The 21782-nt window shown below is 40.8% G+C and overlaps 8 protein-coding genes and 1 long non-coding RNA gene across 10 annotated transcripts in view; 8 read left to right on the top strand and 1 right to left on the bottom strand.

Moving 5' to 3' along the window:
• Positions 1-3365, top strand: part of LOC145703912 (E3 ubiquitin-protein ligase ubr3-like) — a 40164-nt gene extending 36799 nt beyond the window's left edge. Inside the window, exon 3 of the mRNA XM_081781309.1 lies at positions 21-3365. Coding sequence (XP_081637435.1) covers positions 21-3365 — 3345 coding nt within the window. The remainder of the gene's footprint in view (positions 1-20) is intronic.
• Positions 3366-3744: 379 nt separating this feature from the next.
• On the top strand, positions 3745-6654 carry LOC145701962 (uncharacterized). Its single transcript, XM_081779175.1, has 9 exons — positions 3745-4555; positions 4600-4711; positions 4750-4892; positions 4934-5111; positions 5155-5379; positions 5581-5731; positions 5774-5930; positions 5975-6373; positions 6418-6654. The coding sequence occupies exons 1-9, from the start codon at positions 3745-3747 to the stop codon at positions 6636-6638; spliced, it is 2397 nt and encodes a 798-aa protein (XP_081635301.1). The 3' UTR covers positions 6639-6654.
• A 36-nt stretch (positions 6655-6690) lies between these two features.
• LOC145703947 (uncharacterized) lies at positions 6691-7031 on the top strand. Its single transcript, XR_014134399.1, has 2 exons — positions 6691-6779; positions 6874-7031. It is a non-coding gene; the product is annotated as an uncharacterized LOC145703947 (long non-coding RNA).
• A 1190-nt stretch (positions 7032-8221) lies between these two features.
• LOC145701963 (putative aldolase class 2 protein PA3430) lies at positions 8222-10992 on the top strand. The gene is made up of 4 exons (XM_081779176.1): positions 8222-8298; positions 10367-10452; positions 10493-10857; positions 10896-10992. Exons 1-4 carry the CDS (start codon positions 8222-8224, stop codon positions 10977-10979), a joined length of 612 nt encoding a protein of 203 aa, XP_081635302.1. The 3' UTR covers positions 10980-10992.
• Positions 10993-11268: 276 nt separating this feature from the next.
• On the top strand, positions 11269-12482 carry LOC145701964 (inter-alpha-trypsin inhibitor heavy chain H3-like; the record flags this gene model as incomplete). Its single annotated transcript, XM_081779177.1, has 3 exons — positions 11269-11811; positions 11854-12028; positions 12073-12482. Coding segments are annotated over 3 exons (1059 nt in total), but the record flags the coding sequence as incomplete, so codon positions are not given.
• A 290-nt stretch (positions 12483-12772) lies between these two features.
• On the bottom strand, positions 12773-14704 carry LOC145701965 (uncharacterized). The gene has a single exon (XM_081779178.1). It carries the CDS (start codon positions 14690-14692, stop codon positions 12773-12775), a length of 1920 nt encoding a protein of 639 aa, XP_081635304.1. The 5' UTR covers positions 14693-14704.
• Positions 14705-14831: 127 nt separating this feature from the next.
• Positions 14832-15479, top strand: LOC145703938 (uncharacterized). Of its 2 annotated transcripts, none has more exons than XM_081781356.1 (3): positions 14832-14956; positions 15072-15230; positions 15326-15479. In XM_081781356.1, exons 1-3 carry the CDS (start codon positions 14894-14896, stop codon positions 15440-15442), a joined length of 339 nt encoding a protein of 112 aa, XP_081637482.1. In that variant the 5' UTR covers positions 14832-14893; the 3' UTR covers positions 15443-15479. The 2 variants fall into 2 exon arrangements, with proteins under 2 accessions (XP_081637482.1, XP_081637481.1); XM_081781355.1 differs by having other exon boundaries at positions 14863-14956; positions 15278-15479.
• A 412-nt stretch (positions 15480-15891) lies between these two features.
• On the top strand, positions 15892-18951 carry LOC145701967 (periodic tryptophan protein 1 homolog). The gene is made up of 7 exons (XM_081779179.1): positions 15892-16110; positions 16169-16390; positions 16512-16751; positions 16803-17014; positions 17187-17303; positions 18330-18622; positions 18711-18951. Exons 1-7 carry the CDS (start codon positions 15892-15894, stop codon positions 18881-18883), a joined length of 1476 nt encoding a protein of 491 aa, XP_081635305.1. The 3' UTR covers positions 18884-18951.
• A 245-nt stretch (positions 18952-19196) lies between these two features.
• LOC145702392 (mitochondrial ribosome-associated GTPase 1-like) lies at positions 19197-21214 on the top strand. The gene is made up of 3 exons (XM_081779614.1): positions 19197-19337; positions 19541-19665; positions 20176-21214. Exons 1-3 carry the CDS (start codon positions 19220-19222, stop codon positions 20449-20451), a joined length of 519 nt encoding a protein of 172 aa, XP_081635740.1. The 5' UTR covers positions 19197-19219; the 3' UTR covers positions 20452-21214.
• Positions 21215-21782: the final 568 nt, after the last annotated feature.

Below are 21782 nucleotides of genomic sequence, written 5' to 3' on the forward strand. Positions count from 1 at the left end.
AAACATAATTCATAATCTAGGGAGTTTGCCCGAAACATGTTTCAAAAGTCATTGTTGCTCCGAATCCGCCCGCTGAAGCGCTGGAGCCTTGTACGCCAATTATATCTTCAATTGTCTATCGACTACTGCATGAACTGCGAGTCAAGTTTCAAGACAACAAGAGGGAACAAATCGAAGCATTCTTAAAAGATCGTCTGGAAAAAGAAGAGCGTTCCAGGAGCACAACTAGTTCAACTCGAACTCCCAACAGCCCTCAAGACATTCCAGTTCCGCCGCCTCCTGAAGATGTAGAAAGAATGACCGAGAGTCCGCTTCCTACTGAATTCGGGCAGGATGAACCAATGCCGGGTGATGAAATAACCGTTCAATCTCCCCCGCCGGAAGGGGGAACCGCTGAACGACCAGATGATATTGTGCCGCTAGAACTAGTCGCTGCCGGGCTCATGGATGCGGAATCTCCCGAGGTCGAAGAAATGGATACGGACATATTGGATACAGATGAGTTCATTGATCCAACAGAAGAGAATGCGAATGAACGGGGTGCGGAGCTACTCAGAAGGATAGGCGAGGCACATGGTCACAGGAACGAAATTGAAAACGACTTGAGACAAGTTCACTTCAACAGAGAGCCCGAATTCAATGCAGGATTCAGCTTACTAGTCGATTTCTTAATTCAACTCATTCAAATCGGAACAACCCTGCAAGATGTCGTCGTTTCAGTTTTATTCCAATCGCTGGCCGATTTCGAAAGCTGCGAACGACCAGAAATGAATCATGAGAACCAGGAAATCTTCAGAAGAACAAGAGACTACGTTTATGAAAAACTACGAGCGTTGAACAATTACGTCCATGAAGATGATGAAAAATGCACAGCTGCTCTCAGATTCGATCTCAGTTCAAGTTCCACTGTATTGGAAGAATTCGCTTTCTGGTTATCTCGCATGCATTTTCCAGATACGCTCAATAATTTCCTCCTGCATCTTCTACCCAATGATGCGTATAAAGAGCAACTAACTGGTTGTTTTGTCAAGAACTATGTATTCACTGCGAAATCGTTGACTATTTCCAACGAGCCTGATTCTTTGGCTAATAGAATTGTTCACATCTCCGTCCAACTTCTTTCTAACGAAGCACTAGTTATGCGTATGATTAAAGAACGAAGCTTGCTCGAGGTCTTCATACAATCGCTTGGACTTTTGTTTCGTCAAACATTGAAAGCTGGAATCGACAAGAGAAAAGTCGTCGATTGTAGACATGAGATTGTTCAGCAAACTGTTTACTGGCCCATTATTTCCGATTTGAACAACTGCCTTCATCATCCTTCTGTAGCAAGAAAACTGGTAGAATCCTCCAATCTTTACTACGAATATCTTCGAATCATTAATTGGTTCACTGGGATGGATGTTCAGTCACGGGCCATTGGCGATCACATTTCGTATGATCGACTCTTTTATGTTTCATTTTATCTGGAGAAAGAAGGATCAGCAGTTCCTCTTAGCGGGATAATTTCGATGCTTACTGGAAAAGAACACTTTGAAAACGAGCCGCGGTGGAAAAACACTGTCACCAGTACATGGAAATGCTTGATGAGGGCTTATCGCGATTTTTTCGTTAGCAAAAGTTCTGGAAAAGTTGACCCAGATACGATTACGTTTAGTATCTCGCTTCCAAGGCAGATGAGTGCGATAATTTACCACCTTCGGAAGTCTTTGCCCGGATTGGGATGGAAAGAATTCTTCAGTTTCGAAAGAGATCAGCTGGAATCATTCTTGCATACTGCGCAGCATACAATTGCGGGGATGCATGAGGTACGGGCTCGTGTCTGGGTTCGAAATGGCGACAACACCCGTTCTCTTGTCCATGTCTATCGATCAGCTTCGTTCTCAGGGACGACTTTCGATCTTGACTTGCATCTTGTACAACTTGTCTGGGCTTATTTACCACCGAATCTGCTGGTTCAGCAGCTTTTTGAACGTCTGAGAGTGTGGAAGATGATAAAATCAGACGAAATTGATGAGGCAATCGATGATATATGCAGTGATACTACACTGGACGAGTCTAAAATTGCTTCTTTGCTCGAATCGGCGATGATAACAATTCTGACGACTATTGGAGTTGAAAAGTTCACAACGGAGATAACTCCCATTGAACAACTGGAGAAGGAAGTTATCTGTGTTTTAGCGGCAAGAGATCGAGGTCATTCAGACCTCGCTGATCAAATCCCTGGGCTATCGGATGTTCAAGAATACGACGTGAGCAACTTCAAGCTGAAAAGTTCCGACCTTGACGAAGTGCTTGATCGGGTAGCGACGTTCAACAAACCAAAGGATCTTGGAGAAGGCTCTTACAGTTTATCAGATGCTGGCTGGGCAAAATATGACCCGATCTTTACCCTCCATCGGTGCGTGCTGGTCGAAGATCTCATGCGATGTAGACAAAAACACTACCTCAAACTCCGAGGAAAAAGAACTGAAAAAGACGTAAATAGACTTATTGGTCTGAACTATCGTCCGCTGCCAAAACTTTCAGACATGTACAGAGGACTCTACGACGTTCTTAAATCATCGTTGCTTCATTCCATCTGCTTTCTGACTTTTTGGCATCATATTCAAGATGAAGAGTGTTTCCGATCCAGTATGGTAGCATATTGCTTGATTATTCTCGACTGGGCGATTGACACGTCTGACTATGGAAACGTCAAAGATACGGACCCTGAATCTGGTTGGAGTCTTTATTCCTCTGACTGCATTATGACAAACTCGATGCAAGAGATCGAAGGAAAGGGTTGCATGCTCGACCTTTTGGTAAAGCTCTGTTATCACAAAAACTACAAAAAGGAAGATGACAACGAGGGCTTCAATGGAAGCGCTGACTCTGACATGCTTAATCTCATCAAACGAATAATCCTTAAATTTTCGAATAAATCTGCTACTTGTCAAACTAAAATCAATGCTGTACGGGCGCAATACGAAGCTAATGAGGAAAAAAGGAGGGCGAAAAATAATAAAGATAGTGGTACTAAAGTTGCGAACAAAAAGCTGATGGCCCAAGAAGCGCGTAAACGAGCTCTTGAGAAGATGAAGAAGAAATCTGCCGCATTCAGCACTGAAAATAAGGCAGACCTCGAAGGAATGGGTTCACCATTTAGAAATATTTCCGATTTTAGATTTATTAAAAACCCATACGAGAAATCGCAATGGAAACATCAGACGTTGACAGTCCAATCTGTTGCATTTGCCGCCAAGGTGGTGACAACCTCGCTCTTATGTGCTACGTTCACAGAACGAAAATCAGCCATTATCAAACAACCGGTCAAGACAATAAACTGGAGCTCTTCAATCGTTACAGAGAAAATATGCAAGTGAATGTGTGCCAGCAAACAGCATGGAAGTGTTTTGGGGGAGGAAGAAGAAAGGAGTCTCTGGGCATTGATGATCGTATGGAGGAGCCATATGTAGCATCAATGGACAACATCAATAATGCACAGTCGGCTGATGTTTTTGTCAGAGACGCCGACCACGAAGACATCCAGCACAATGCAAAAACAGTTCTCAAAACATGCGGTCATTATATCCATATTAAATGCCACAGGACAAACTCATCAAAGCCGCCCGAAAGTACGGACTTAGTCGTTTTCGACCATAATTACGCCTGTCCCATGTGCCGTTGCTTATATTCAGTTCTTTTACCGACTGGAAAGGACTTTTCAATCTACGGCTTGAGTGTTCGACATCCAGACGAAAAATGTCATTAGTTCGAACCAGCGACGTCATTCCACATCACAATTCCCAAGAACAAGACTTTTTATTATACTATTCAATTTTGCGCTCCCTGCGACAACATGGGAAGACATTTACTGGATCAAATCTGATGGGTCATTCTCTTTCCGCCTTTCAAGATATGCTCGAACTGGATATTCTAAGTATAGAGTCTGATGCGTCAAACAATCATAGGACTCCTCTTCGAGAACTTATTGAAAACTCACGATCTAAAATGCCTCTTGAATTTGAAAAATATTCTCGACATGTCAATCTCATATTCCAACTTCTTCATAACAACATGCAAATTGATCTAACTTTCAATTACGACACGCCTATTTATACGCCTATTCTGATTATGGATCCAAAAAGGTTGCTGCTTCTTTTCGCAATTTCAATGAAATCGATGTCTCAAACGCTTTTCCAGACATTTGTCAAGGCTCTCTTCAAACTCTCTTATGTTCAAGCCTGCGTCAAGATCATTCTCGAGCACAATCTCTTTTCTCCATCCGATTTGTCCTCAGATTTGCCTCCAAAAACAAAGGTTATTTTCTCAACCATAGCGTCGATCATCCGCGACGAAGAAGCTGCTTTTGGAGTCAATGCCCTCGGAGAATACATTTCTTCATCAGTTCTTACAAAAAGTGCGCTTTTGGAAAAAATTCAGCAGTATATGACGCCTTTCATAAAAATGTCGGCTTTGCTGTGTCACCACGTGTTTCCATACTCACACAGTATCGAGCCTGATCTCAAGTGGAGCACAAAGCATGATGTTTTCAGTCTCTGCAGCTACATTGGTAAAACAGACAATGTTTTAACTTCGTTTCATATTATTTCTTAGGAATAATACCAGAACTCGCGAATAATGATGCTATCAACGAACTAACGGAGGCTAAATTTGACCTAGTCGACCTCTTCTTCGAGCCAGTACCTTTTATTCAAAATCTGCTTCAGTAAGTTCGTCTTGGATTAAATTCTTCAATCTTTTTAGAAATTACTTACACGCTGCTAATCTCAACACCAAAAAACTCCCTCCCGGAAAGAATAACAATAAAAAGAGTTTTCTTTCTAATTCTGCCGCCGTTCTTCTAAAGCCCGTCTTCTTCAACAAGCCCCAATTGCTAAAACCTCCAAGTAATAATAAAATACTCAACATTTTCTTCATGAAGATTTAGAACTATTCCGTGATCTACTCAATTCATGTTTGAAAACGCCTTGTCAAGCCTGTGGAAAACTACCAAAGAAGAGCGTCATTTGTCTTGTCTGTGGCGAGTTAATTTGTTATAACGAGCATGATAATCGAAGCCAAGCTGATAACCCCTGTCATGAGGCTGGCCACATTTCCCCTATCAAGTAAAAATAATGTAGAGAACCATTTCGCCATTGAGTTGTTTAGATCTCATATTGATAAATGCTCCGCTGGGAACGGAATCTTCTTCGTTCTCTTCGATGTCTCCATTATGATCATCAGAAACAACATGATCCTTCGACGTTGGGGCTCCATTTACCTCGATAAATACGAAGAGGAAGACTTCAAAATCAGACGCGGGAAACCACTCTATTTGTCCGAGACGCGATTCAACATCCTCGAGAAAATTTGGATCAGCTCTGCTTTCCCAAGGTTTGTTAGTTTGAGAAAGACAACGCCGAAATAGTTTTTAGCGAAAGCCCTCGCCAAAATCGCGAACGCTTTGGGTTTGTGCAACCTTCATCAACTTGGCACCGATTTCGTGAAAATATATAAAAAATACTTCATTCTACTTTGAATCTTCATATTCAAAGAATTAACTGTTCTTGAAAAAATAAATATTTTCTTTCGCAGAACAAACAGACTCATATTTTATGTTCAAATAAATCTTGCGTATCTTGTTTCCACCCGCATACTCAAAGAGTTGCATTTTAAGAGAAACATGGCGCAGGAAGTTTCGTCAAATAAGAGTTTTGGAGGAGTCCAGAAGGTTTACTCACATGAGGTACGATTTCTTTTGTGTTCTCTTCGTTGACGCTAATCTAAGAGTAAAGTCCTTGGATGTTCCATGAAATTTGCAGTTTATACTCCTCCAGGCGATGGGCCATTTCCTGTTCTTTGGTTTCTTTCTGGACTTACTTGTACTGAAGCCAATTGTGTCCAGAAAGGATCTTTCCAGCAAAGTGCGGCCGCCCAAGGAATCGGTAAGCTCTTTTTCGCGGTAATTTTAAGTTTACTCAATATTTAGTTGTCATTTGCCCAGACACCTCGCCACGTGGAATCGACATCGAAGGAGACAACGACTCCTGGGACTTTGGCACCGGTGCCGGCTTTTACGTCAACGCGACTGAGGAAAAGTGGAAGCCGTACAGAATGTACGAGTACGTGACCGAGGAGCTTCCATCTGTTTGCGCGGCACTTCTGGGCGACAAGGCCAATATGGCGAAGCAGTCAATTACCGGGCACTCCATGGGTGGTCATGGAGCGCTCATTTGCGCGATGAAGAATCCATCAAAATATCAATCAGTGAGCGCTTTCTCGCCCATTTGTGCGCCGATGAACTGTCCTTGGGGACAGAAAGCTTTCTCTGGCTACTTGGGCGAAGACAAGTCGACTTGGGAAGCTTATGATGCGAGCAAACTTGCAGGTTTCAACTTGCTTCTTGAACCGTTTCTAAAATCTATCTTTCAGAAAAGTACAGTGGACCAAAGTTGAAGGTACTCATCGACCAGGGCTCCGTCGATGATTTTCTGATCAAAGGACAGCTTTTGCCCGAGCAGTTTGTTGCCGCTGCTCTCAAAAACGACCAGTTGGAAGTCGAATATCGCCTTCAAGAGGGATACGATCACTCCTACTTTTTTATTTCTTCTTTCATGAAAGACCACATTGAATTCCATGCAAAGTTCTTCTAATCTAACAAATCCTGATTCTCAAATTAATCTTATTTATTTTGACTTTCAGAATCATGCCAAACCACGTCACAGGATACGCTGAGTGGCAAGAATTTGTTAAAAGTAACAGCGGGAAAGACATCTTCGCGCTCTTCTGTGGAGGCAAGGATGAAAATGGGAAGAGCTGGTGCCCGGACTGCGTCACTGCCGAACCTGTACGTTTTGCTTGTCGAATTATTTTCAGTAAGATGTTTAGGTTGTCCACGGCGAATTAGGAAGACTGCCGGAAGGCGCTGTTTTCGTACATGTCGACGTCGGAGGACGAACTTACTGGAAGAATAAAAGAACGACTTCCGAGTTGACCCTAAACTCAAGCTCACAGGAGTGCCGACACTCTTAAAATATGGCGAGAAGGTTCGATTTACGCTCGTCAAATTTCTGACGCAACTCTTTTTGCAGTGCAGAGTTGAGTACGTATTTTAGAACAAACTGGTCGAAGACCAACTCTTCAAACCCGATCTGATTCAAATGCTGTTTGAAGAAGAATAAAGTCGCGGATTCAGCAATTCATTCACTTGTTCTGTATTCAAAAGCAATTCATTGACAAGCCTCTTCATTGTAGATCTGTAAATCTGCACTGAAATTCTGCAATTCATCATCAAATAAAAACGTCTAACCGACCATGTGACCGCGAAACCAGAGACGAGTGGTTGAAACATTCGTCTTTGTTGCTTTTAATTATTGACTTTTTAAATATTACTTGATCGATAAATTACTGCTGCCTGGGGGCATCGTCGAGCAAGAATCTGAAGTGGCTCATATTGAGCAACTCTTTTGAAAGTTTGGGAGGACTCCAGAGCTTGATCCATAAAAGAGCCTAATGAGATTTGAAAGGAAAAAGAGAGAAATTGCAGCGGCGCATAGAGCTTTAGCGGCGTATGGATTGAATGAAGGCGTAAATGGAGGTTTATAAAGTTAAATCAATGTCTGCTTTTCTGCAGAAACAATCAGTAAACCCCCTAAAGAATCATATATCATGCAGAGTAGAGGATGGGCAAAAGAAAAGCGATATCATTCTGATGGTTTGCTCGGCGTTTATGACTTTTTATGTTCATTTAGTAGGCGCCATTTGGAATTCAATGGGACGACATTTCACCAGAAGATATTTTGGAAGTCACTCTTGATGGAAAATGGCTTTGTGGTGAAAAATGGATTGATTTAGATTTCATTAAAAGGGAGAGTGGTCTCCGTTTGCCCAAGCCGCCGTTTGCCCAAGTCGCCGTCTGCCCAAGTCGCCGTTTGCCCAACTTGGGCAGACGGAGATCTTAGGCAAACGGCGATGTGAATTTTTTTAATTGATTGATCATAAAATGATAGAAGTAAGGCGACAATTTCATTATCATCACTTAGTCTGCTGGTTGCGCTCTGATTTGCAGAAACTTTCAGGTGAAAACAAAGGTTGTCCTGTGATGTCTTTTGAACGGTTATTAACCGTGGATCCTTGACAAGACCACCACAATTTTCTTACTTTTATATTGTTTTTCAATAGTTGTATCCGATTTTCGAATAAATTCTTGAGCATAAACACATAAATAAGAGACGAAATGAAAAAACAGTATCGTGGACTCTACGGAAGCTTTCCGAATTATGACATCGTTTACATTGATAACGAAGAGCCTTCGTAATGGATGGTTTAATTATGAAAGTCGCTAAATTCTCAATAAAAGTACTAATAAACTATTCCCGGAAGAGTTAATCATTCATTATACTTGAAGTATATTCGGTCGGTCATTAGGTCGGTCATTCGGTATATTCCGAATATTCCGACGGTCCATAAATAGAGTTTCCTCACACTGCAGCCGCGAAGCGGACATTAGTTTTTTGATGAGCCAGAAAATATGCTTGACTTTGGTACCGGGTACCAATTTGGTTCCGGCACCGTCCGTCTCCCGGAGGTTTTGGGAAAAGTTCCATCAGTTTTTCCCTTTTTCTCACTTCTCACAATGACTGTTTTCCCTAAGTTTCAATAAGAAACATTTCCAAAAATAGAACGGACCGAAAATGAATCACAAGAAACAGCATTATGGGAAAACATCAATTCAACCAAGTTGGGGATTAGCGCTTGTGAGGACTCGGCGCATCCATCGTTTCCTCAATGTGTAGGCCTCGGACGTAAAACTAGCGAATCTATCCTATCCTGCTAATTTTGATTTCATAATTAATTTCTTTAAGGGGGAGTATCACGCCTTTTTCAAAGTCGGTATTTTAATAATCTCTTTCCAGATTCTTGTAGCTTAGGCCTTGACTAACAAAAAAGATATTGAGTATTTTTAGAATTATTCAGAAAAAATACCCGAAAAACGACATTGAAACTTGCCCCGTCCCGCCTTATGACATTTTTCGAGGGCATTCTTGGTGAAAAAATTTTTTATCAGAGTGTTTTTTTTACGTTTACATGCATTTTTTCTATCGAAGATGAATGTCCTTTTACAAAAAATACCATAAAATCTTTTTTTTTTTGACTTTTTTAATACGTATAGATTTCATGAAAATTTTCATTTTTGGTAACACTTTTTCAAAAAAAAAAATTTTGTTAAGAATTTCTTGGGCTCAGGAAAATTCCTTCAAAACAGCCTTAGATAAGGGTTTGAACTTTCTTAAACCAGTTAGAATTCCAGGATCCGACTTCATTTATTTAGAAAAATTTTAATCCTCCGAGAGCCCAAAATCGCGATTTTTGAAAAACGGGGTTGACTCTTAGCTCTCTACTGCCAAAACCGGTTGAGTAAATTCAAATCCGAGAAAAACAGCACTAGATATTGGTCATATCTATCGACCACAGGCGGAATTTTAGCGATATCTAAGGTGTGCTGGAAATGAGAGCAAGTCTCCGACCCCCCTTTAGCCCAAAATCCGTGATACTCCCCCTTAAGGACCCCCCCATCAAGATGAAAAAAGTCAAAATCTTCTAAGTTTTTTAGCTTTTTTGGGTAGTTTAGACGACGAGGAAGAACTTTTATTCAGAAAATTTTTTTGCTCTTTAAGAAAATTTTGTCAGAAATTTGCTCCGAAAATTAAAAATTTGCGTTTTAATTTTCATAAGAATCTTAAGCTCGCTATTTTTTAGTGATTATTAAGGGTAAACCCATCATAAAAACTATTTTTATCACAAAAAGGAGTACAAAAACATAATTAATAAGGCAATTTAGGGAATAAAAACTGAAAATATAAATCTGGAAATTCGCCTAAAATTCGACTGATTAAATTTTAAAGAGGCTTTCCTCCTAAAGTTCGTTAGCCAAAAACTCTCAAAAGGGGAACGGTCGCAGCTAAGGGCCTTAACTTTATCCTGAAAAAAAATTAAGGGTATACCCCAATTAAAAACCCGAAAAAAACCTTCACTAAGCAACCTTACCTTTAATGGCCTGTATAACCTTAAGTTTGATATCGAGATATCACCATAAAGGGAACGGTTGCAGGCGAGGGTTCGATCTAAAGCTTGCAGTTTAAATTAAGGGTATACCTAAGATAGTTTCCGAGAAAATCGTTCACTAAAGAGACGTATTTTGACGATTCTTGATGGGGGGGTCCTTAAATTGAATTATGATTATATTTTCAATTTGATCGCCCTCTGCCCAAGATCGCCGTTTGCCCAAGTCTCCGTCTGCCCAAGTTGGGCAAACGGCGATCTTGGGCAGACGGCGACTTGGGCAAACGGCGACTTGGGCAAACGGAGACCACTCTAAAAGGGAGCCCAAACTGCTTTTGAACCAGCCCCTCGATGCCGCGTTCTATTTGCATTCACAAATTTACAAGGATCATCAAAATGTCAAAGGTAGATAGTCTTGAAAATGATACATCAACATTATTTCAAGCTGTCGTTCATACGCACTCTCTGAAATCAGCAGCACTTTCCTGTCTCCGCAATAATAGCATTCAACCAGTTCATCAAAACTCTTGTCGCTTCCTCTTGAACACCCTTTACGAAAATAAATATGACGGGATCGCAACGTCACAATCCGATGAAGCCCAAAGGATATCCAATCTTCTCTTTCAAGCGCCGAACCGTGAAGTTCTCGTCCTCGCTAACCATGGAATTTTGACCTTTGGACAAACCCTTGCTGTAGCTTTCGATCATGCTTACTATTTTGAACGCGCTGTTGAAGTGCAGTTTTTGGCATTCAAAAGCGGCCCAGTAAAGCTTATCGATAAAGACACTGCAGTTAAAACTTCTAAACAGGTGGGAGGAGAAAACGTTCTTTTTCATTATTTTTTAAGCTTGAGCACAATAAAATCCCCTTCGCAATGGTTCACCTAGAATCTTTTGTACGCAAATATTTTCTTGCTAATAAAACTGAATAAAAACTGTACAAAATGCGTTTTGTTCTCATTTGAACCAATGTCAGACTGTGAAAATATCAAATCTGAGTCAATTCGAGAAAATCATATCGATAGACGCACCCGTAAAAGTCGATTTCTCGCATACGTTTGCTTTTAGTGGATTGCGATCATCATCAATTAACATTTTGAGCTGGAGTGTACAAAAGGCTTCAAGGGTTTAACATTTCACGCTCTCTCTGTAAGCGAATTTGAGGGTGTATATAAACTACGATCGCTGCAGGTCTAATCATCAGAACACGCTAACTGACTTCTTGATAAAAGAAGGAGAATATTTTTGAGAGAAACCTTCATAACTAACCGATATGAAACTTTTAAACTCACTCTTGCCACGGTCGTTTTCGGACAGGAAGAACGATATTTCAACGTAGAAACTACCAAGCCTCCAACAACTAATACTTGTAACGAGGATTGCGGCTTGTACGGAAGTTGCATTACTGATGCAGTCGGAAATAGCTACTGCTCATGTGACGACGGCTATGAAGATATCGCTGGTACCTGCGAAGATATCGACGAATGTTTGACATCCCCTTGTCCAGCAACCAAGCCGGTTTGCGTCAACACTCTTGGAAGCTACACATGCAACACGATGGGCGGCGGGAGCAGCTATTTCAATGTCTACGCTGACCCTCATTTCAAAGTATCTGCCCCTGGTCAGCCAACTCTGTGTTTCAACTTCCAAGGCAAAGATGGTGATATTTTCACACTGTTGAAAGACAATCTTCATGATTTTACTGTCAACGCGAAATTCGGTGGCAATCAAAAGCACTCATGGATTGAGGAAGTTGGTCTGACGGTAGGAAAGCCACATGAAAATCGTGATTTTTATACTATTTAGACTCATTCCGGAACTACTGTTAAACTCTCGCCGAAGAACATTACTCTTGGCAAGAATGGCTCCAGGCAGCTCACGCTCATCTACAACAACGTTGATGAGTGGGAATTCGGAGATGTTCTCATCCAGAGACACCACGACAGTCACGGCAAACACGTTGCTCTTATCCATCTTCGAGGTATGATATAATCATCGATTCTCTCATTAAACAATATAAAAAAGATGGACCTACAATGCGCGTTCATGTTCACAAAGACCAGCTTGGATTCGAAGCATCTGAATCTGAGCAGCTCAACAACCCAGAAGGCATCGTCGGCACTCTCATGGCCAACAACGCTTACGAAATCAACGAAGAAGAGGAAACCATCAGGAGCAAATTTTGGCTCGCTGGAACCTCACAAAAGATTACAACAACAATGCCAATCATGAAAAACAAGGGATGCTATACACTTAGTAAAGATAATGTCAAATTCCTGCTGCCAGTGGAAGACTTGAGACAAGACTCACTTTTTGATGTCAAAGAAGTGAGCCCAAAGATGATTGTCACTGCTGTGGAGAAGTAAAATTTGTATGTCTTTTATTTGTGTACATATCTTTTAATAAAATTGAACAATTTGATTCGGCGGTCGAACCACAACTATTTTCATACATCATGTATCATTTAATTGCTTTTTCGTTTCAATAATTTGCAGACATCTTTTAAGATCATCAGCTTGGTCTAACTTTGGTGGCTCTCCGCTCTTGATCTTCTTTATGACTCTATAAAAGTGGAATTCATTTTCACATTGTCCCTTGTTCTCGCGGACAAGACTTAGAAATTCGTCTAAAGAAAGTGACGGAGTGTTTATTTTCACTGACGATGGCGCTAAAACAAGTCATGAAGAGGCTCGTATTGTTATTTTATTACCGATCTTTTTCCGAGTTAGACCGCAGTCCAACTCATTGCTTTCGCATTTGTTAAATGTTTCCTTTGCAATGCGCAACTCGTCATCGAATCTCTAAAAATGCTAAAATTATAATAATTTCCTCTTTTTACCTCTTTCCCAAAGGCTTGAATTTTTCGCTCAAACGAATGGTTAAAAAAGTCGTACATCATCAAATCAGCTTTGTTGAAATCACTGAAGATTTTGAGCTGTTCTTTGGTCAGTTCTGTCTTCTCGTATTCTCTGATATTTCTCGACGAGACATAAAGATCTTCGTATTCGCAACAAAGCATATGTTTTAGTAGGACAACTCCTTCCATAAAACGCTCCGCCAAGATCACCAGATCGAACTGTTTCTCCAATTTTTGGAGAGTTTCATGGACATAATTCGTGTCATTTAACCTGTCCAGATGCATTCCAAGCTCGAAGCTCTGCATATTGCTAACTCGGAATGACAGCGGATGATCAATGCTGAAATTCTGTGGCATGGATTCTATCACCTCATTAGCTGTCGTTTGCTCACTTGATTTTCCTAGAAGTGAGCGATAAGGTTCTCCCCAGCAAACGAATTCGCAGTTTTTTGCAAATTCCTGTCTATTGAAGAAACTCAGTGCAGACCGAAAGACATCAAGAGGATTTCTTATGGATGTGAAGGTTTTCACTTTTCGCCGATTTTTGTCAAGAATACTCGGCAAGTATTCCGGATTCCATCGAAAATGAAACGTCATCGCCAGCACAGGGTCATTCCTCATTGAACCTGACCAGCATCGCTCATCAAATTTAGCTGGAAAACAACCTCCTAGGGGACCACTAAACGGCTCTTCTGATTCAACTCCGATAGTTTCGAGGAATTTCTCCGCCATTGCTTTTAGAGTGGAAGAGGCAGATTTATGCTTTCTCAGAAAAATAACGCCATCTTGTGGAGAACATTCATTTTTCCACAACATCAACGGGTCTTGGAAATAATTTCGAGGAAGTTTTCCTTGCTGGTTGGCTGCATAAGAAGCCTTATATCTATGTGCAGCATTCTTATTTTTGAGAATATCTTCTTCAAGGTATTCAAACTCGACTTTCTTTCCACGAGAGTATTCACCTCTATTGAAAACAGGCTCATTCGCAAGCATTAAGAACTTCTTAAGAGCATCGATATTATAATCGCCTTGATCGATCAACGATTCGCTAAAATATTCTATCGTCGGTTTCTGACTTTGCCGGTGAAATTGACCTTCGACATTCACTTTCCAAGAAATTTCTGGATCCCAATTGATCTCGGTTTTGTAAAAGTCAAGTACTTTTTGAAGCTCAGCAGTTGCATTTCTCATTAAATCTTCGTAGTAAATGATTTTCACCTTCTTTCTCAGAAAAGACATATGATTGAAAACTTCGTATACCAGCTTTCGCCAGCGAAGTAGATTTTTCTTCGCGAATTGATCAAATAAACCGTCTTGAAAAATGGCCTCACTGGGAATGCCAGTATGCGACTTGGTTCGTTTTCGTTTCCATTCTGCAACTGTCGCATCGTATGGATTTCGAATCAGGAGGATTGCTCCTTGCGCCTTTGAAAAATCAGCATGCTTGACACTATGCGTTTTTACAAGTGGAGTCTGTCCGTCTTCAAATCGGGTAGCTTCTCCAAGAAGTCCTCCGGAGATGAGAGCATCGTCGAAATATGCGCTGCCAGTATAAAAACCAGTAGTTTCTTCGAATAGCTGTCTAAACCAAGTGTTTCCGCTTCCTGGCAATGAAACAAGAAGCATCAAAGGGAATTCATTTCTCTTGCCTAATTTCTTTCGGGAAATTAACTGCTTAGATTTTTCGCCAGAGGAATAAAGATTTTTGCTTTTCCTGAAGAAATGCAAAAGGCAAATCGAGAAGACAGCGAAAAGAATAATAAAAAATATTATTTTGGATCGTTTCATTTTGAAACTCACGCGCTTAGATTTTTTGACATAACCGGTCTTCGCGATAACAAAATGAATGCAACTGAAAGTCAAGCGAACCCGCTTCATCTTTGCCAAAATTTTTCAAAAACGGTTGTATGCAATCTTGGCGCAAATCAAGTGCTATCTGATTTGAAATCCGCGTAATGCACGACACTCGCCAACTAAAATCAGTTGAGAATGGAGCAAAAACCGAAAATTAGAACTTTTTCAGCGCTGAACCGGACCCTTCCTGTCAGAAAGGTAGCTGTTTTGGAGCAAAAAGGGAGCCGAAGAGAACTATTCCAGTTGTAAACCGCGGCGTCCAGATCCAAAAGTAAGAACAACTTTCATTTGGTAAATGTAAATCTATTTTCAGGAGATCACCGCAAAGAAAAATTCCAGGAAAAGAGGAATTGATATTGATGCGGAAGAAAGCCCAGCAAAGAAGGCAAATATTGTGGACACTATGCCAAGAACTGGCAAAGCGAGAAAGAAGATAGAATTCTTCAGCAAAGGAGGAGACTGCGACAATTCGGTAAGAATACAATAAAAAGGTCCTCAATTTGATATTCAATTAATTAGGAATGTCAGTCATGCAACCAAAAACAGCTCGAATATGAGATTCTTGAGGAAAAATACAACAACCTCAAGAAAATGGTCCAGAATTTCGGCAGAAACGTTGATCGATTCAGGAAGATCACAAACAACTCTAAGATCGAAAAACGAAGAGTCAAGAAAGCGATCTAAGATCGCCGATCTTATTAAAAAAATAAATTCACCTTGAAAATTGATATAAAATTCGTTTTATTTATTTGGCAAACCTGGCAGGACTAAACAAAAATATTGAGGAAGAGACGGTTTTGAGAAAAAGAGGGAGGGGCTCTGAGAAAGTGCCACTGGTCCTCCGGCTGCTGGAAGAGGCGAGGTTCCCATGGGTCCTCCGATTCCCGCCCGCTGGCTGGAAATGTAGAAAAATGAGATTTTGGGATAATGACGATGGGATAAGAGAATGATACAGAAGGGAGACCAATAAATAAAGAAAATTTATTTAATACAATTTTAAGCAAGATAAATGAGTTGGAAATAATAACGCAAAATTATTTTGGAACATTGTCTTGAAATTCTGTATGAAAATCTAATATTGGCAATTAAAAAACTGATTTAGATGAAATTTTCATATAAAAAAACGTTTCAGAATGGCAGAGCCGCGGACTCTAAGCGTAGCGTGGCTTCCTAAAGGAGTTCTGAAAAGCGTCCCAGATCGCGTGAATTTGGAAGAAGATGAGCTTCTCGAGATCAAAGAAAAGCTGGGAAAAGTGAAAGCAGACGAGAGCGAAGAGGAGCTAGAATCAGAGGATGAAAATATGGAAACTGTATCGGATGAGAAGAAAGCGCTCAGACCGGAATTGGAAAAGGTAAGTTTTCGTGCTTTGTAACAAAGCCTTTGTTTAGTTGAATTTAATGCATTTTCAGGAAGACAGCGATGTGTGGGATAAATTCAACCTGGACGATTACGACGACGAGCCGGGAATCATCGATCCAGGCAGCATCGGCGCTTTGGTTCACGAGGGAGAAGATGAGTACACCCCCGTTGGAGAATTCGACAAGGAAGACGAAGAAGATTTGGTGATCAAACCGGAAGATCATGTTCTGTTAGCTGGTGTGGATAGTCCAGAAGGAACTGCAGCTGTTGAGGTATTTTTAATCTCTGAATCTAAAATGCTTCTTCATAATTTTTCATTTTGAAGATGAAAAAGCCGCCTTCTGCTTTTTAAAGTGTATTGAGTATAAATTTCCTTTTCTAAATAATTTCTAGGTTCGAATTTTTAACTCGAACGAAGAATACTACGTCCGCAACGACATTCCCCTTTCCGGCCCTCCCCTCGTTCTCGCCTACATCAATTCCGAAATCGGCGAAGCTGTGGAGGAAGAAGAAGGCGCAGAGTATGGCAACAACTTTGTCGCTGTGGGAACGATCACCAGCGAAATACAGATTTGGGATTTGGACATTATCAACGCTCCAGGGCCAGCGTACGTCTTGAATGGACATAAAAAGGTAACAGAAATCAACTTACTCCGCAAGAACCTAACTTGAGACTTATTTAAGGACACAGCCGTCGTTTCCCTCAGTTGGGACGGAAAGAATCAACTTGCTTCGGGCGGAACGGACGGACAGGCACTTGTCTGGTCGCTGGAGAACGCGCAGAAAGTGGCGCTGGGAAAGAAATCTGATTCTCCAATTAACCAAATTATCTTTTCCAAGAGCGAGCGCATAATTACTGGCAACGGCGTTGGCCTCACCAAAATATTCGACAAAAGGTAATCTATTTCATTACCAGAGAAAAAGGAATAAAGAAGTCGATTTATCTATCTTCGGACATTTTATTACTTATCAAAAGGAATTTCAAAGAAGTAATAAGAAAAAGATATTCTTCATTAGATTGAATTTTTATAATTTATTGTGTATTTGTGACAATTTTTTTCGTTTCAGAGAGAAATGGGTTTGCGTACGAGACCTAAAACTCAACGCCGAAATAGAGAAGATTGCTGTTTCGGAAGAATTGATCGCCGTCGGCACGGCAGAAGGCAATATCTGTCTCATCAACCAGGCGAGCCCAGAGTTGCAAATTTTGTGAGCTAGCTGAGCTGAGCTATCTGAGCTAGCTGAGCTACAGCTCAGCTCAGCTCAGCTCAGCAATTTTGAGGTGAGGGTCAGCTCAGCTCAGCTCAGCTCAATTTGACCTCAGCTCAGCTAGCTCAGCTCAATGGTTCTTCGAAAAGAGCCAGCTCAGCTCAGCTAGCTCAATTTTAACCTCAGCTCAGCTAGCTCAGCTCAGCTCAGTCTATTGAGCTGACAAAGATCGAACCACTTTTGATTGGTCTTTTTTTCAAAAACTTCGACGTATTTTCTATTCATGCTTTCCTGTTGGTCAATTTTAGATAGAAATAATTCGAGTTTTCTTTGAAACAAGAGAGAAATTTAATAAAAAAAAGGGCTTCCGATAAAGAAATAATTAAGTACAGATGGTAAATATTTGATTGCGAATGTGAGAGACTGGTCTAGGGGTGTGCGAGGGCAGGGGCTCCCTGTCCATCTACGCTAGAAGGTTGAAACATTGGCTCATCCACATAAATGATACCACTGTATAATATTTTGGAGGATTCCTTATTGTTAAATGACAGAATAAATTTTTTTATGTCAAAAAGGTGCGATGTTGCGAGTGAGATGCTGGTCTAGGGGTGTGTGAGGGCAGGGGCTCCCTGTCCATCTACTCTAGAAGGTTGAAATTCGCTTCAACACATTTTTTTGGCATTTTTATAGTAAATAAAAATCAGCTTTTTCAGCTCAGCTCAGCTAGCTCAGCTCAGCTCAGCTAGCTCAGCATAAAAAATGGTCAGCTCAGCTCAGCTAGCTCAGTTTGAGAAATCACCAGCTCAGCTCAGCTCAGCTCAAAAATTTTCAAATATGACCCAGCTCAGCTCAGCTCAGCTCAATTTTTTTGATAAAAACCAGCTCAGCTCAGCTCAGCTCAGTTGTTTTTTATAAGGAGCCAGCTCAGCTCAGCTCAGCTCAATTTCGACCTCAGCTCAGCTAGCTCAGCTCAGAAAAAATTTTCAAAAATTTGCAACTCTGGGCGAGCCTAACGATGACGGCGCATTGGGCGGCGCATTTGCCGAGCCAGCCGATCACGGGACTCCAATTCCGCAGCTCCGAGCATCTCTTCTCCTCTGGTCACATGCCAGGCGCCAGTCTTACCGTCTGGAACGTGTCAAAACATTTGACAGCGGAAAACGTCAAGACGCAGCCTCTTGCTCAATACAGTCGGAGGAGGCAGAAACAGGGAGGGAAGATTTTCTCCACCGTCCTTTGTCCAGAAGAGAAATCAGCGCTGGTTCTTGTTGGTGGGGAAAGAGGTGGCCCTCAAGGTAAGAAAAGAGTCAAAAATTCGTGGTTATGGTGTACTAGAGAGTTTTATTCAAAAAACTTTCTTTCGTTACTCAATTTTTATTCTAGTCTTTAAAATCACCCAATCCTCGAAGAAAGCTGAAGACACAGCCGAGGACGATTCAGATACGGAAGACGAGGACGAGGAAATGGCGGAAGACGCGGCCGCCATGAACGATATCAAAGAAGAAGAGTGGGAAACAGACGATGGCTCATCGGAAGGCGAAGAAATCGAAGAGTAGATTTTTCTTGTTTTCGGTTTCTTTTTAGACTGTGTACCTTTTAAATATATTCTTACGGACAGTTATGATTATGTAACTCACTTTTGCTATTGTTCTTATTTTTCAGATCGCAGACATTTCTGTCTGGTAGACGTCCCGGGGGGTTAATAGACGTCTTCCATGTGGTTAATCTATTTGGATTCAAGAATCCATCAATTTTGACAGAAAAAAGTTCCTGCTCCTGCTGATTATGGGAACACAGCAGGCCCGTGTGTTAACTGACGTCTTCTATTTAATACTACTCAAACTTAACTCCGTTTGAGTGCAGATTCTAATTCCAACTTTCTCAACTTCAGAATGTATTTGACCAAAACGCTGCAAATCAAAATTTCAAACGCGAGACTTTGGAAAAGAGAATATTTTCAACCGTACGGGACGAATTGGACGAAAAAGTGGCTCCCGAGGCATATGAAAGGTAGAAGAGGAAGATTTTAAAAGCAAATAGAAGTAATCAATTTTATTATCCTTGCCCTTGTCTGACTTCTAAAATGGAAAGAAGAAGAATAAACAAATTCAATCGCCTTTTTTTTGTTCTTTCGCGGCGTAGCGAATACCGTAGATGCCCCTTTCCAGAGCTAACGAGACAATATGGGCAGAGAAGATAAACTTTGATATAAGGGCGAAACGCAGCGAACATTTCCTCGCAAGTTCAAAAGGTCAATTGCGTCATAGAAGTTGTCGACGCGCGCCTTCCGCTGAGCTCGCGAAATTACAACTTTGCGGCGCAGGGACGCGCTCCAAGGGTGAGTAAAAACTTTAAATCTACTATTGAGGGGATCGATAATAATTTTTTAGATCATACTGTCCGTAAGCAATCAAAGTTGTTCTTTAGAATACTTTTCCTTGATCAAATCAAATAAAATTTTTAACTTTCAGTGACTATTGTCACTTCTGATCGAAAATCAACATAATAAATAACATAATTAATTTAATCGTTTCTAAAGAAGGAAATCATGTCCAGAAGAAAAAACTCTAGTTATCACTAACTTATTTGATAACCAATTTCCGTACACGGTCTTGTACGTTGCCTATTTTCAACATCAAAATAGTCAAGACCATAAAGTTTGAAGTTAGTCTTAGAATAAGATTTTTCTCCGCCTTTAGAGAATTGAAAGTTACACAGAATATAGTATCCTGAAGATACTTGTTATTTTTGACGTGACAATCGTCACTCGTTTACGCGACAATTTCTTTCAAGAGCTTTGATAAGATATCATTACATCTTTTTTACATGAAATAAAGTCCTTCTTTAGCTAGTTCTTTTCAACAAAGAAGACCTGGCGAATCTAACTCCCGCCGAGAAAAAGTACTTCACGCAGCAAGAACTAGAATCGGCAGAAGCTGTCGTCTGGGGCTGCGCGAACGAAACAAGTCCATCGATGCTCCCAGAGCTGCTGGAAAAAGTAGTAAAAATTACGCGGCGATGGCGATCTGAGCGCGGAACTATCGAGTGTCTGATCAGCGGGATACGGGCTGGGTTTTTTATACCTTTCATTCTACGACTACCTGTAGGGCGGGCGAATTTTTGAGCTCGAAAATAGTTACTGTTTCGCTTTAGTGGAACGGTCACGTGATCAAACGAAGCCTCTTCAAGCTCGTTTTTCCATGGAGAAAGCATTTAAAAATAGAGAGACTCGAACAGCATCTGAGAAATCAAAAATGTTCTTCCTCGATCCCCAAATTACGCGAAGCCATAAGACCCCAGATCTGCAAATCCGACCCTAGCTGACCCAAATTAGTCATTTTGGAACAGAATAAATGACACAAGAAGGGCGTCGTAAATTCAATGCAGAATGCACGTTTGAAGAAACTGTTGATTGACTCAATTATCACCTCCCCAAAATAATTCTAAAGTGAAACAATAGTACCGTCCCAATTAAATTGAATGAACCGTTCTTGAAGTTCAGATGATCTAGATTAGAGGGATATAGATTTACTACTTCCATTGTCGTACTTTTTATTTTGAATTGGTATACAAGAGATTAAACCGGCCGAAGAAAACCCATTCCAGCGAACACAGGAAAATCGACGCTGATCAACAACTTGCGCCGGACATTTATTGAGAAGAATATCAATCACCGCGGCGTGTGCCTAACAGGAGACGCGCCTGCAATCACTCGGGACAGGGGCTCCATTCCATCCCTCAATTAGTTTATATATATTTGAAAGAAATAATTTGAGCATTGACGTCACCGTCATCTCACTAGAGACTTCGCTCAATGAAAAAAAGCGTTTTATTTCGACGATAAAAAAGGGTTGAAAATGAAAAATCTAAATATAGAAAAATAGGCAAATATATCAAATTGATTTAGCCAAGGGCGGAAGTTCGAAATCAAGGTCGAGTGAGCTTGACTCTGAGCTTGAGTCAAGTCAAATTGACGTCACCTGGGTGGGGTTCCCTTTCTTTTGTTCTTCTACTTCTTTTTCTTTCTAGCAGTTATCTTTTATACTTCCCTTGAAAGAAGACTGCAATGTCTCGGAAATCAGATCAGATCAGTCTTTAGAGATATTATTCTTCAGAAGATTTTCGATTAAAAATATTTATTATTGGAAATTTTATTATAAAAGTAGACAAGTTCGCGAGAGTTTGTTTAAAAAGCTGTTTTGGTGGAAAAGGTGGCCTGGGAAATTGCGCGAAAGCGAGATACTTTCGATCGGATTCCTTCATAATTGTCCAAGGCCAAATTGAAAACGTATTTAGCAAGAGCATAAAGCTGTCAGAGCCCTTCTCAGAAATTGTCCGAACGCATATTGGTGCATGAAAGCCCGCGGATATTTGTGAGAGACACTCCGGGCGTCTATTCATTCGAAGATGTCGCCAGAATAAAACAGGTACAGTCAGAGTAAAAGAAAGCTTTTT

This window comes from Oikopleura dioica, chromosome PAR (assembly GCF_907165135.1).
Source record: "Oikopleura dioica chromosome PAR, OKI2018_I68_1.0, whole genome shotgun sequence".
NCBI classification, from domain to species: domain Eukaryota; kingdom Metazoa; phylum Chordata; class Appendicularia; order Copelata; family Oikopleuridae; genus Oikopleura; species Oikopleura dioica.

Excerpts from the sequence above, each read along its gene's own strand:
- LOC145701965 (XM_081779178.1), bottom strand. The coding sequence starts at position 14,692 with ATGAAACGATCCAAAATAATATTTTTTATTATTCTTTTCGCTGTCTTC.
- LOC145701963 (XM_081779176.1), top strand. The coding sequence starts at position 8,222 with ATGAAAAAACAGTATCGTGGACTCTACGGAAGCTTTCCGAATTATGAC. Across the intron at positions 8,299-10,366 it reads ATTGATAACGAAGAGCCTTC|GGAGCCCAAACTGCTTTTGA; the intron begins GTAATGGATGGT and ends CCACTCTAAAAG. Across the intron at positions 10,858-10,895 it reads CAGTTAAAACTTCTAAACAG|CTTGAGCACAATAAAATCCC; the intron begins GTGGGAGGAGAA and ends TTATTTTTTAAG.
- LOC145701962 (XM_081779175.1), top strand. The coding sequence starts at position 3,745 with ATGTCATTAGTTCGAACCAGCGACGTCATTCCACATCACAATTCCCAA. Across the intron at positions 4,893-4,933 it reads CCAATTGCTAAAACCTCCAA|AACTATTCCGTGATCTACTC; the intron begins GTAATAATAAAA and ends ATGAAGATTTAG. Across the intron at positions 5,732-5,773 it reads AGAAGGTTTACTCACATGAG|AGTAAAGTCCTTGGATGTTC; the intron begins GTACGATTTCTT and ends CGCTAATCTAAG.
- LOC145701967 (XM_081779179.1), top strand. The coding sequence starts at position 15,892 with ATGGCAGAGCCGCGGACTCTAAGCGTAGCGTGGCTTCCTAAAGGAGTT. Across the intron at positions 16,752-16,802 it reads TCTTGAATGGACATAAAAAG|GACACAGCCGTCGTTTCCCT; the intron begins GTAACAGAAATC and ends GACTTATTTAAG. Across the intron at positions 17,015-17,186 it reads ACCAAAATATTCGACAAAAG|AGAGAAATGGGTTTGCGTAC; the intron begins GTAATCTATTTC and ends TTTTCGTTTCAG.
- LOC145702392 (XM_081779614.1), top strand. The coding sequence starts at position 19,220 with ATGTATTTGACCAAAACGCTGCAAATCAAAATTTCAAACGCGAGACTT. Across the intron at positions 19,338-19,540 it reads GCTCCCGAGGCATATGAAAG|GGCGAAACGCAGCGAACATT; the intron begins GTAGAAGAGGAA and ends CTTTGATATAAG. Across the intron at positions 19,666-20,175 it reads CGCAGGGACGCGCTCCAAGG|CTAGTTCTTTTCAACAAAGA; the intron begins GTGAGTAAAAAC and ends GTCCTTCTTTAG.
- LOC145703938 (XM_081781355.1), top strand. The coding sequence starts at position 14,894 with ATGGAGCAAAAACCGAAAATTAGAACTTTTTCAGCGCTGAACCGGACC. Across the intron at positions 14,957-15,071 it reads GGACCCTTCCTGTCAGAAAG|GAGATCACCGCAAAGAAAAA; the intron begins GTAGCTGTTTTG and ends ATCTATTTTCAG. Across the intron at positions 15,231-15,277 it reads GAGGAGACTGCGACAATTCG|GAATGTCAGTCATGCAACCA; the intron begins GTAAGAATACAA and ends TCAATTAATTAG.